This window comes from Leiobunum rupestre, chromosome 7, assembly GCF_980474605.1.
Source record: "Leiobunum rupestre chromosome 7, qqLeiRupe1.1.hap1, whole genome shotgun sequence".
In the NCBI taxonomy this organism is placed as follows: domain Eukaryota; kingdom Metazoa; phylum Arthropoda; class Arachnida; order Opiliones; family Sclerosomatidae; genus Leiobunum; species Leiobunum rupestre.
This window is the reverse complement of record NC_143390.1, coordinates 32774326-32788692: the sequence shown is the minus strand read 5'-3', so window position 1 is coordinate 32788692 and position 14367 is coordinate 32774326. Positions and strand designations below refer to the sequence as shown.

Genomic DNA, 14367 nt, shown 5'->3' with positions numbered 1-14367 from the left:
TATTAAGAAGAATCTTGTAGAGTTGAACCTAGGCTTAACCCTAAGGTAGAAGCTTCGACTTCATTCGAACTGTCTGGTGACTAGCTATATCCAAGGTATCGTAAGTATTTTCTATCTGGCGAGGTGCAATTCGCGACTACAGTTGTCTTTTCCGTTCTATCTCTCACGCGCTTTCATTTCAGACAAGAATTGCTTTGAGACAAACTTCCCGCTACTTTTCGGCCAGCGCCGCAGCGTTTTTCCCCAGTTTTTTGTTAGTGGATGTGCCTGGGGAGTACAGTTCGAATAGAATTGCTCTTCTGACCGGAATAAGGTTCCCGCGATTTTTCCCGATGAAATGAACTTTCAATGACTGGATTTGTTTCCAGACACTTTAGAAGCTTCCGAGATAGGAAGGAAGAGCCTTATTACGGACTCTATCGATCCTTTCCCGTTGTCGATTTAGAAAAGATAGAACAGAGATTTACCCACGCCAACTGAACAAAATTAAATTGGTAGGGTAACAAAAATTCAATTAGTAAAAAACCCGTACTCACCAGTGAAGCATTCAGACACCAATAAACTCGTAGATAATATAAATATTCGTGTGAATGAGAAATTCTCTTTCCTTCTTTGAATGGTTCGTTTGTAGTAGAAATTGAAATTCTCGAAGATCTCGAGAATAGAATGCTAATACTTTAATGTTTACCAATGATAGTGAATTGGGTTAAAAAAATTATTATTTGCGCAAAAAAGGTCCATATTATAACACCAAAAATTTAAATTTTAGAAAAAGCAAATCCAATTCAAAATGAGACGAAATATCAACATTTTTTAGAAAATATTTATTTCCATAAAGCTCGTTCCGGTCCCAACACACAATAATATATCATATAGCCTAGAACTGTCGAATAGAATCACAGTAAATAATAGAATTCGGTATAAATATCATAAATCAATCGCCAAGGATAGATCGGAAAATGTTTTGATATTCTCCGTTTTAAACAATTTCGATTCGGAAACTTAAAAAAATCGATATAAAAACCCGTTCGCCAGCGAGTATAATAATCTTCCTCGCGGAGAAAAAACGCAGTATTCAGTCCGCAAACAAATCGTTAAAGATGGCCAGTAATAATAAAAAAAAACGAATATATTCTTCGCAAATCGCCATAGGATGGAATGACCGTTTAAAACATGATGATCAAACGCAAACCCTTGTTCTCTCTAAGTGCCCGAACAATATTTCGTCCGTCTGCACGTCCTGCACCGAAACGGAATTTATAATAGTGGTCCCGCGATATACGTTGTCACGCGCACCGTCCGAACCATTGGGTTTTGGGAAAAGAGTCGCGAAAGTGAACTCAAATCGTACCACCGACCGTAGGCAAGTTTCTTAAAAACAGAAATGCGCGAAACCAGAAGCGGTTCTCCCGAAAGCTGTCACTCCTCCCTATTCTTGATGGCACAAAGATCGAGGTAAAGTATTTATTGTTCCGGGATTACGAAGAGGTTTATTTGTTTTTGTTAGTTTGATTTTTCTAGACTGTCTTTGTAACGTAGTTGTAGGATTGTATTGAACGAATGATTATTCAATCGGCGTTCGGTGAAGGATCGCTCTTGATGAGAAATTGAGCCTTCAGTCTCCAAGTCATTGGACGGTACCAGTCAGAATGTAGAAGTTCTTGTTCTCTGGCGGTATCATTACAGTCAAACTACCTGTTTCAATTTCATCTTACATCGTTAGTCTACAGTCTGGGGTATTCCAATGCCAGGCAAAAAGGACGCCATTAATAAAGGAAACCAACACAAACCGATCGTGCGGGGTTAACAATGAAAACGTGGATCAAATCAAAACCAACTACAATTTCAAACTGTACTCATTCCACGTGTAATCATGGAATGATTTCCATAAAATTTTCCACCTCAATTTAACAAGTTTTTGAAATTTTCAGCCTAATATAATCTTTAGTTATTGTTTTACGGTATTTTTAAAAACAACTCTGATTTTGATGATTTGTCTTCGACCTTTTTGGTAGTGTTTAGAAAAAACATTATTCTGCAAGTTTGGCTTTAGTTACACCTTTGAAATTTTATTACTTATTAGAAATATATCTTGCGCATAACATGGTGGTGTTGTCAAAAGTCTACGGTAAACACTCGTCTCGCATTTAACCCCAAAATACGAAAATAAATATTTTGGGGGGGTCACTAGGAGACCATAATGGAAAAAGGTACCACTTCTATTTTTTTTTAAATAGGTATTTTTAAAAAAATATTGAGCTTTCAGAAAATATCCATTTTGATATTTATATATTGCTCATAAGGTAAGATTTCGAGATATTTATATCTTGCGAATTTGGTCTAAAATTCAAAATTAAATTTTTTGTGGTGTCATATTGAGCTATAGAAAAGAAAGTGCAATACCAATTTCTTAAATCTAAACATTTTTTGATAGCTTATGATGAAGGCTTTCAAATCATATTCATTTTTATATTTATATGTTTATCCTAAGGTACATTTTTGAGAAACGGTTATATTGCGCAATTGGCTTAAAATTCGAAATTCAGTTTTGGGGGTTCAATAGGTGCAATTCGATTTTTTTATGTCAACATTTTTGGATAGCTTACGTCGAGAGATTTCAGAATATGAACATTTCCATATTTATATTTGAATTTAACCAGAAGTTGTTGTTAAAAGTAATTTGTCTGATTTTTGATAATATTTTTCAACCCCACCATTTTATGCGCAAGATATGTTTCTAATAAGTGACCAAATTTCAAAAGTGTAACTAAAGCCAATTATTCAGAGTAATGTTTTTTCTAAACACTACCAAAAAGGTCGAAGACAAATCATCAAAATCAGAGTTGTTTTTGAAGTACCGTAAAAAATAGGTAAACATTATATAAGGCTCAAAATTACACAAACTTGTTTAAACGAGGTCCTAAACACATGTGGAAAATTTCATTAAAATCGGCCAACCCCTGGTGGCATCACTCTATGATTACACGTGGAATGATATACACTCGAGCAAAAATCATATTCTAAAACCAGCATTTCACACAAATCTAATTTAGGGGCGTGGGTGTAGAATAAAATATATATTTAAATCAACGTAAGTAATATAACTTTAAAGAGGGAGTTATTCATCTACGGTCTACAAATGAAACAAATACCTTCACGTACTCGAGGCAGATTTCCGCGATTATCCTGCCAAATAGCGGAAGCAAACAAAGCAATAAGTCGGCAAGGTACGTGTTTCAAGCTAAACCTTTAGCGTTGATGAATATTTATCTAAGTCATTCTATACAACTGATTAAATTACTGGCCATGCAAACCAAATTGCTCTTATATATGCATTCAACTAAATACGAAAACAGCAAAGAAAACCAAATGCCAAATGGTGCTCCCAGAGCAACGAAGCGAAAAAAGGTTCGGTAGGAAATGAGTAAATCAAGACCATGAAAACGGGAAGAAGACCTCTTACGGTCGCACTCGGCTTCTGATATCTCTTCTGGTCTCTCGTCCTCGTCCTCTAAGTCACTGCCCTCGTCGGAATAACGATAACTATAATATGGCAAAGGAACAATAAGGTTATACAAGCGGGACCGAATCAAACCTCCACAAAACAATCGATGGAATAAGAAATAAAGTAAACCGGTAAACCAATCCCAAGTTGAGACCCCAAAAATAAGACTTCAATTTTATTCCGGAAAGAAGAAAATTCTAAAATACTATGGTAGCGTTATTCCTATTCTGGAGTGGTAAAAACCACGCTATTTGTCATCCCCGCGCTACGCTAAGGTGAAGTTTATCTTCAAGTTGGACGCTGCGGTAAAGTTTCCCTTCGCGTTGGACATTATCATTTTATTGACGTCGAGAAGGTGCCAAGGAAATACCCTTCGCAGAGCTTACAATTTACATTTACGAGCTATTCAATCGAATCCGCGCGAAAATCAAGTGCCTCCGAAAGGAAACAAAAGGGCCCCTGTTTCACTCCATAAAAAAGGCCAAGGCTTTTCCGCGTCGTTGTAAATAGGAAATATTCCAGCACTCTCGAAATCTCGAGATTTTCTTGTAACGAGCAAAAATCTACCCTTCAATGTGTATATAGCGTTTGTATAAGGTGAAAAAGGTTCATAAAATAATAAAAAGAAAATACGTTTCACCATAAAAAAAGAAAGCAGTAAAAAATAAGAAGGGCAACGAGAAGAAAAAGGAACAAAATTAACTGGAGCTCGCAATATACTCTCGGTCATAAACCAAACATTTGTCGAGCGAATGAGGTGCCGCGTATAGTTTGGACAAATATTATATCCTCGTCAACTACCGACAGTAAAAACAAAGGTAATCTAAAACATACGTATACTTTCTACCAGTTTTGATTTAACACGCATGGAATATGATTTCTACCTGACGTTAAATGAGGCTCGGTTTGAAAAATTGGAAAACGCTAAACCGAATTGTGTACAAGTTTAAAACAATCTGATTTTTAATCACAAACGGTTGAATTAAAAATCGATTGATTGTGTTGTCTCATTGGGTCAGCTCAATGCATTTACGTTAACAGAGAAAATGTGGACACGCCTCCCTTTCTCGCGTAGTCTTTCCGTCTTCCCCAGGTACCCTGTGATTCTTGGCGAAAGAAAATACCCTCCTCCGCCTTCTCCGTGTAGTCTTAATCCCCTTTCTCGCGGTGAGCGGAGAGACACAGCGATACGATCGATCAATCTCCGAGTCGGTGTAGACTTTCTACCGGGAATCATGAAAACAGATGCTATAGTGGCAGCCACATATTATCCTTTAACCAGATATATTCTTGGACAGGTTTATTGAAAATGTACCAACATGATTAATAGTTAATGATTCACTTTCATCTTTATACACAAATTTGTCGTACGTGCAACAAAATTAAGAAAACCAGAGTTATTAAAGGAAATTTGTAGCGGGAGTTCATTTTAAAAGTTTTAAAGGAGTGCAAATCGATGCACTTTGTGGGTTAGCTTATAATTTATGCAAACACTAGAAAGTAGGCTTAGGAAAAGAGTTCACACTGCGGGCCTGGAAATGATAGGCACTGGAACGTAAAGCGCGCTTTCTTTCTGAGAAAAGCGATCTATATTATTATTCAGGGCTAAATGAGAAAGACTCATCTCTTTTTCTCTCCCTTTGGCCCGCCGGCAATTTAAGCCATTTCCTCACTTTCTTTTAATAGTGCGGTAACCAAGGCGCCCGCTGCTTTTTACTTTTTCCCTCTTTCGTATATAAACATAAATTTTCGAAATTTAATTAAATTAGAATACCAGGGACGGCCGCGGCTCCCAAAGTGGAACAGATACGCGAGGAAAACACCTACCGCGCGCCAAGATTCAAACTTCATCATAGCCGAGTAAAACTTTTCAGCTTAATTTTTCAAAGGGTTGCTTAAAAGAGAGATACCGTAGGCGACTTATAAACGCGTGTGTTATAGCTACGTCCTATACAGTATAAAAGGAGTTTCCGAGTTGCGGTTGCCGACTAGAGGTTGACTTGAAAACAACCATCGAGGCGAATTTTTCGAAAGCAAGATTTTAATCTAGCCGGCCTATTTAATTTTGGTAAATAAATAAAAGTCGTCTAGGGTCGGTCAGATGTAATAATGAAGTTTTTTCCATCACTTTGTCAGGGACGGTGAAGCATCTCATTTGGCTTTGGCATTACCGATTTTTTTTTTATACGGGGCTTATAAAGAAGCGCACCCGCGGGAATATTTCGATTTTCGACTCCACTCTTATTTATTTTTTCCAAAGAATTCTTCGTATCGACCTTTCCGGGTTTAGGTAATATAATATTTCGGTGTAAGAACATTTTGTATACGAACATTACGGTGTACGAACAATTTATTTTGGTGTGTGGAAAAGTTGGTTTGGTGTGACAACGTACTAGGTGTGCCAACGTACATTTTAGGTGTACGAGCAATTCGGGTTACGTACTTTGTAAGTGTACAAAAATTGTAGCTGTACAAACATTTTGAGGCACGGAAATTTCGGTGCACGCACATTTCGGTATTTGCGGAAAAGTTCAAAGTTAATTATCACAAAATTAGGGTGAATACTGAAAATCACTAAAAATTATGTTTGAAAAATAGGAATATTTTTAGTACAGTTATATTATTCTATTGGTACAAATATTTGGGAAAAAAATGATAATTTCTGGTGTTTAAAAGAAATTGTTTTTAATAAATGGTCCGGCTCGCTTCGCCGGCGATAATTTCTAATACGATAAAATCTGAGTGACAGGATAGCTGTCTGAACTTTGCTCAAAATGCTTTCAACTTTGGAGTTTTTAATTGGCGTCTTAAATAAACATAAATGACAGCCAAGGGGAAGTACGAAATATAATAAAATATTGGAAAACAGTCTAATTATATGTTTAACACTATATATAGTCACCTATAGTCCCGCATCTAAATATCAGTGCAGTGCACCAATCCGTACACCGAAAGGTCTCCATCAAGATGTCTGCCCTGCGACCTTTTCCTTTAACAAGTTAACAAAAGGAAAAGTATAGTCTGGCGCTTGAAATTGGGCTTACAGTTATAACCAAGTACGAATAAATATTTAATAACACGATTAAAATATCAAAAAACAATTGGGCTATTTTAAATTACACATATTCGGACGATCAACCCAAGAAATTATACAGCGTTAGTTACAAAACCGTAGAACTTTTAATAAATGAACCTTCATTTAATATGCATCGTCTAGAGGGTATAAGAACATCCAATTTTAGAAGTTAGGAATACCAATTACGCAATGTGGTAAGACGTGGTCTGTATAAATGTTGCTAAATGTAACATATAATAATTCAATGCTAGAACCTAATTTATCAATTATTTTAAGTAAAAATTGCCAATCAATACTTGTTTCCTCATCTCTCATGATATTATACGTTTTATAGAAGAATAACCATAGGCCTAATTTAAAATGTAATTTATTATGTTTATGTTTCCAATTGTTTGACTTCGTCACAAAGGGAATTATGGTGTTGAAAATGTCGATTGTTTTGCTTGGCGTTATTGGTGATACACCCAGAAACAGTGAGTGGGTGTTACCTGGTAGCGCCGAATAGTGACGTTAATGGTTGTATTCCAACACGGAACAAGAGTACTACCCGAAGAAAAGCCGAACCTTATCTAATTTCTATCCCTGTCTCTAAATACCCTCTCGCCCAAAAAAAGGCTCTATTCTTTATCTCTCTCACTCTCATTTGGCATGCTCGATGGTAAATCCCCTTCAGGCGTGCCTGTGAGCCCATGGACGAACGAATTCCTCGAATTCCTGAAAAGCGAAAACGATCATCCCCCTCGTGCTCCCCTTCCTCCCTTTCATCCCCCATCAATAACCTGGGAGCTAGGTTTAGATATCCAAGGGACGTATTTTACCTTTTATTAAAGTCTCAGCTAAAATGAAATCGCCTCCTTTTATCGGTGCATAAGTCCGGCAAGCGCCAATAGAGAAGCGCCAATAGAGAAGCGCCACACCGGACTAAAAATGATGGTAAAGATCAAGCCTTCGACTCTTTCCTTTATTGCGGTTGACTGGAGATTTTCACGCACGGATGAAGTATTTTTCTATCATTCAAAATAGGGGTCGTGGATGTTCAAAAACGTTTTCTTTTTCGGGTTGGCCAAGTAGATGGTTGTTTTAAATAGTTACTGAATATGATCCATATTTTGCTACCTTTTATCTATTTTACTATGAAAGCTAAGCTCAAAATTATGTCAACTTCAGATAATAAAAAATAAACAAAATGTAAAGAATCGTACAAAAATAAATTGTTTTTTAAGCAAACATAAATATTGAGAAAATTATAAATAAAATTGTTTCAAAATTTTATAATATTAAATCACAAAATTTAGAAGAAACTATCTATCATCGATATAAAATAACGATCGACGATAGTTTTTTTTTATAAAATCAATATGAAAAATAGTTATAAACGATACCAAAATAAATATAATCGATAGCGAAATAAATATCATCGATAGCAAAATAAATATCATCGATAGCAAAATATTTCTCGGCGATATAAAACTAACTTTAATCGATTGAAATTAATTATTTCTTAAACTTTAAAAGTACTTCGAATAGTTTCGAGTGCAGCATTATGAACTCAGTCTTAAAACGAAGATAATCAGAAAATATGCCCTGTGTGTGACAGGAGTCGAACTTTATTATCTTCGAAAAGTTCGTTCCCTATTGTTAAGAGTTAGTGATATGTCAGCGCTGCCTATAGTTGGCTTCCGACATTAGTGATTGTCATAGAAAAAGAACGGTAAACAGCTTAAATTTCGTTTAAGAGGCCTAATTCCATTTTAAGATGAACTTTTAAGTTAAGTAGCTAAAACGCTCCAAACCGAAGCACTTAAAAGATTAAATAGCCTCCCGTCGCTCGCCATTCCCCAACTGGTCGTAGGCACTTGTCTAATATTTAAACCCATAGACGAAGATGACGGCAACTCAAGAAGGAAGGAATAACGTGGGAGAGTGAGTAAGAGTAAGGGCGAAAAGCGGTACTCACGAGTCTCGGTCTATCCTTTTGAGTTTAAAAGGCTGGTCCTTTCTGAAGGGGATCCTGTAACCTCCCGACCATCTTCGAGTGGCTGGGCTGTCGACTTTAAAACTAAAACCGGGCTCTAAGTTGGACCTTTCAAGGCCTTGGTGGTGATAGCTCAAGCGGCGAGTCCATCTCTCCGCCTCGGGAAGTTCTGACAAAGAGAGAAAGAACGGGAGAGAGGGAGGGAACCGAGTTAGATACCTAACGATCATAATTTTGGCAGACATTTCGAAGCGCAGAAAACGAGGCAATAAAATTAAGCCTATATTTTGGGGACTAAGCGAAAGGCGACTTACGAGGGGTTTGGTAAATATTGTTGACCGGAACGGAGGGCACCGGAACTCGCTTAATCCTCGTGTACTGCTCTTCCGTTTCCGGCTAAAGAAAAATGAACAAAACGGAAATTAATATCTTTCGGCGACGGGGTCAACCCTCTTCGCTCCTTCTTTAACCGCGCTGCCAGCGGTGATAAACTAGTCGCGGTGATAAACAATTGCCGCAGCTATGTCAGTTTAAACATCGTAGTAAGGTTAGTGCGAGGAACGAGGTCATTTTTGCGCTTTATCTACACTTCCTTCGCCAGTCTCGTGGGTTGGGACTTGAATGCGTAGTAGCTAGATTATTGGTCTGGTTACTTGAGTGACTGTAACGTGGGATGAAGGGGAAATAGTTATTAAATAGCATCGATAAAAATCAAGATAATTAATTGAAAATTAAGTATTTCGCGATAATAGTTCTTTTTTATAAATTCAGCTACACTGGCCGAACTTGTTTTTGTGTTGCTCTTACGTCACGATGTCATAGCTTTATTAGAATAGTTTTGACACGCGCGAGTTGCACGCGCACGTGAAAATCCGAGGTTTCTCGCGCCCTAAGCGCGCGCTCGTAATATTACCAATGCTAAAGTTGTGACGTAGTAGCTACATTCAAACAAGAAGGCCACGTTATTATATAAAAAACACCTATTAACGAAACATTTGGTGCAAATGTACGCTTTTGGTTAATGGTTTACTATCGAACCCTTTGCGATTCGCTCTAAAATGGAAATAGTCAAATGACTGTGTGGTTTTCTATTTCCTTATCGAAATATATCTCAAAGGGAACTATTGTTTTACTTGAAGTGTGGTTTGGTGTCGTCGACATCATACACCTGAATAGATCGATTCCGAACTTCAGTGGGTGGGAATATCGTTTCCAATATCATGTGAAGACTCACTTCCCCTACGCATAATTTAGTCTTCTTAAAGCGTGGGAGAGTGAAAAAGAATCCGGCGGAACAAACGACGTTATGAAGTAGTTGAAGTGAGTCTTCAGAAAAGGGGAGGGGGAACGAAATTTTCAGCTACTGACTTCTCTCATAAGTAAAATAAAAAAAGGAAATAAATAAAGATAAAAATAAATATATTTATTATTAAATATAAAAAATATATATATTTTATGACTTCATTGCATAATTAAGGTATTTTTTGCCAGTTGTGGTGTGCCGCATCTCCCTTTTTGACTTCCAGGAAGTTAGGAACAGTTTTTGCGGCATCTGAGACTTTAAATAGCTTCAAATAAATTGCTTTTCCTAAGATATGTTTGGATTTGTTTTGCTTGAGAAATATTGAACATGTGCAAGAACCATTCTGCTTCCTTGACCCAATTGTAAGAATCAGTGATCAATTTCACATCATAAATAGGCATGTCTTGGAATTTAAAAGTAATAAAATTTTCACAACGACGGATACTTCATGGTACTATTTTTATTAAAATATTTAAAACTACGCAAGCGTTCGAGCCGTAGCCCCTTTTCAAGCGTCTTTTAATAAAAATAGTAACATGTGAAAATTTTATTACTTTTAAAATATACATTAACCATGGTAAAAACTTTTAACCTATATGTCTTGGAATACTTTGCAATTTACGCTTGATTCATAACGTTCAAAATACTTTCTTAGAATTTGAAACAAACTCTGCTTTAAGTCGTTCATCGATAAAATGATTGGTCTAGATTTATTTCTAATGGTTTGCATTAAGTTTTTAAGTCGGACCTTTTAGGCCTCAGGAAATCCCTTTTCGCTTGAGCGCATTCAGAAATAATTTAGGTTTATCCACACCAAGGTCAATTAAACGTTTCACTTCAGATTTAACTGGATCCGTTATGCCTTTCGATTGGGTCAGGTGAGAGTGAACTTCATTACATTTAAACATTTCTACAACTACAGCATCACACGGTTAAAAAAGATAAATTCGGCATGTACATGTTCGTGAATATTTTCTGTCGTAATAAATTTTTCGACCCCTTGAAATGTAAAGCGAAGTTCTTACAAGTTAGACAATATTTCTTTGAACTTTTGATATATTCTTTCGCGGCGGGCAGATAATCAAAGCTTTTAGTTTTTAATCATTCAGTTTCCTGACCTCGTGTATTTTTCGGCGGTGGCAAAATCTCGGGTTGACATTCACTCTCTCTTCAACTATATCGTAGAAGACTTTGAGAAATAATGACTGATCTCAGCGTTTGAGAAAATGTCATCTAAGACGGCGGCAAAATCTCGGGTTTGAGAATTGTTTTTTATTTTAAACTGATAAGTTTGAGGGAAATCTATTTTTTTGCGCTTTTTTATTTAACCTTTGAGGTGAAAAAAATCCGTGGCCAAAATAAAATGTATATTTTTGCGGGTTGCTTAATTCCTTACGCATAAAATGTGATAAAAGAAAAGTGAAATTCCACTTATTGTACAATAATAATAATAATAAAATAGACGTTTAGTTTTACAGAACGTTTTATTGTACAATTAGTAGAATTTTCATTTTTTTTCATCGTAAGTTGCCATATATTATGGTATCAATTTATTTCGCCGATAGTTATTATATGTCTTGAAGTTTCTGTAAATTTAGATCGTTAGAGTACTTGTTAAGTTCCAGCCAATATGTAGTACCTGCGTCTGGCACTAGATGGGGTCAGAGCTCCCATAGCTTCGCACTGTATTGCAATGGTTTGATGATTTAAACTCCGACCAGAGGAGAAATAAAACCTATATGTGTCTAAAATCTCGACTTTGAAATAATTCATCCGTCGTAACGAGAGTTTTGTAATATAAAATTAGTATATTGTGTTTAGCAATGTTGAAAGCGTTATGGTATATAAAATATATTTTTCCGAAAGATTGGGAATTTAACATATTTGAGATCGCTAGAATCAGAAACATAATTGTAACAATAATCGATAGGAAATATCAAGCAGTCGCTTAAGCAATATTAATTTGGTAAATCATGAAATGTAATATTGATCGAAAAGAAATATCAAACCATCGAGGTAAATCAGACGATGGGAGCTCAAAGTTTTTGATACCTCTCTGATTCTTCAGGTAGGCATTATAAATGATACATAAATTTTTATCGCGCTCCTATGTTCCTTTTTGTTTTGTGGCTAGTGCAAATAATGAAACACATTCGATGTGAAACTTGTATCACGTGTGACCTAACTTGTTTCTTTTTTGTAAAATTCCCTTTCGAAAGGGGTAGCAATGAATTAATTAATGAATATTTATTTTATCTTACACAAAGTAATTTCTTCTGAAACACAGAGGAATCTCATTACTGAAATTCACAAGTAAATTTGCTTTTACATATTAATATTTTAAATGCAATAAAGTAATACTCAATATTGATAATAAAAATTAAAAGCTTTTTCAGCACTTTCGTCAAGACTACTAACAAAATACATAATTCAAAATATTTATCTTCAAATGAAATAGAACAAGTTGACTCAAAGAAAACTCAAATTTCAGATCAAAGCACCGGATAAATACAGAAATTGATCGTTTTGGTTTTAATTTCAAAAAGATAGACGATGTATCATTGCAATTTTTAATGAACATACGCCTAGATAAAGAATGAGGACTAAAGTGTGAAAAAGGGAAAATGAAAAAAATTACTGGACTGGCGTTTTAACACGTGTGTTATTTGTCTCAATACCAAAAAACGTGATTACAATTTTTGCGTTTATATATCATCCACGGACAGCTAAGCTAATTACCCAAGCCACCACCCTAGGCCCAAGTTATCTAACGGATTTTAATGCCATTAATTCAGGTTGCCGGGTAATTCTGCGTAGGAGAGTGGTGGTAAGCGAGTGTTAGTAATTAAGGAATTGTAATTTCGTTTAACAAATTTTGAAAAATAATCGTGCTAGGACTATCACTTTTTAATGCCAAATTTAACGAAATAAAGTGGACTAATAATGATTTATAAAGTGACGTAGAGTGAACGTCATACCCAAAAAATACACAAAAACAAATTAACACGGACTGGTACTGGCCAAGGCTTCCTGCACTATGGATGTGACGTAAGATCAAGTATTAGCGCAAATGCCTTAGTCTTAGGTCCTATAAAAATTTTGTGATCCGAGAAATGCTTGTCAGTAAAAGTTTTTCACTCGAAGATCTACTTGGTCCGAGTTTCGCGTCTTTGTTTTCTCGAAGACCTATTGGTACGAGCCTTTTGTAAGTTTTTAAATTTATTCAAATTTGTTTAGGGTTTAGCTTTTTTATCCCTTTTCATTATGGACTAATCTACTTATTCGCGTATTTTATCATCATTTGCAATGCATTCCATAGCCGTTGTTCCTTTTAACTTAACACAGAAAGGGCGCATAATTATGGTACACTCTAAAACGTTGGGCAGAACTGAACACATAAACATGCAAGGTCCCACCACAGTGAGAATACACTTTCAACATTGTATGCCCAAAGGTATTCATACTTAACTCCTTAGTGGGCAAATTTAATCGCTTTGTCGGACAAAGTCGAACATTTAATATAAGGTTGCGCTAGTCCCCTTACGAAATTTTTTCAATCCAATTTAAATTAATTATTATTTTTCAAACAATCCACGATTTATAAATCCATTTTTTCAATCCCGCAGAATCAAATGTTTTAATCTGGCAGGATCTCAAATTTTTAATCCGCAATTCCAATCCGTTCTTACCAAATTCCCATCAACCGAAATATTTTTTTTACTTTGAATTAGGTAACGGAAGGATAAATAAATTGCAAACACCAAAGATCATTCACCTCCCACAAATTTGTAACGTGTATTTCCGATTTGTCTATATTCGTAAAATCATATACTTACCCTACGCATTAAAAACTATAGCTATCAAACTTTTAAACCGCAGTTGAGTAGTGGCAAAACAATATTTTATTAAAAATACACGACACGACTAGTTTCAGAGCCGGTTGGTACCATCATCAGGTGTAAATTAATAAAATATTGTTTTGTCACTACGTAGCAGTGGTTTTTTATTATGCGAGACTTAATTTACAAAGCAACAATCTCAAATAAATAATACGATTTTTTGATTATTTCTCTGAGTGGAATTTTGATTTATTAGCCAAGAAAATTCCACATAAATGCTCAGAGAAATAATCAAATCTTATTATTTAATTGAGATTCTTGCTTTGGTTTTGGCATTCTCTTTTTTACGCAGTAGTTCAAAGCTCTTCTCAAAATGCAGTATACTTTATAGTATTTGAAAACTTCCGTAATTTTTACTCTGCATTGCCAGATTTTGTTATTATCTTATGACTAGAGTTCTACTAGCTTTAAAAGCGAAGAAAAATAGCAGTGGTCATTCAATTTACTAATCAAAAAACCGCTTTGCTGCGCTATTGAACTTACTCGCTGCGCTAATGAATTTTTTCGCTGCTATACTGACCCAGCTGAGCTATTGAACTCGGCTGCTTTATGACCCAGCTGAGCTATTGAGCTATACCCATTTTTAACCATACATACTTATTTTAAATA

The 14367-nt window shown here is 35.7% G+C and overlaps 1 protein-coding gene across 3 annotated transcripts in view; it reads right to left on the bottom strand.

The window, feature by feature from the left end:
• Positions 1-862: 862 nt before the first annotated feature.
• The window catches only part of LOC149936086 (cell adhesion molecule Dscam1-like), a 176078-nt gene continuing 162573 nt past the window's right edge, over positions 863-14367 (bottom strand). Inside the window, exons 24-27 of one of the 3 annotated variants that reach the window (XM_090154039.1) lie at positions 8871-8952; positions 8539-8725; positions 3464-3543; positions 863-1731 (exon numbers count right to left, since the gene is read on the bottom strand). In XM_090154039.1, the coding sequence (XP_090010165.1) occupies positions 1712-1731; positions 3464-3543; positions 8539-8725; positions 8871-8952 (369 nt within the window). In that variant the 3' untranslated portion in view covers positions 863-1711. The remainder of the gene's footprint in view (positions 1732-3463; positions 3544-8538; positions 8726-8870; positions 8953-14367) is intronic. The other 2 variants (XM_090154037.1, XM_090154038.1) reach the window with 2 other exon arrangements.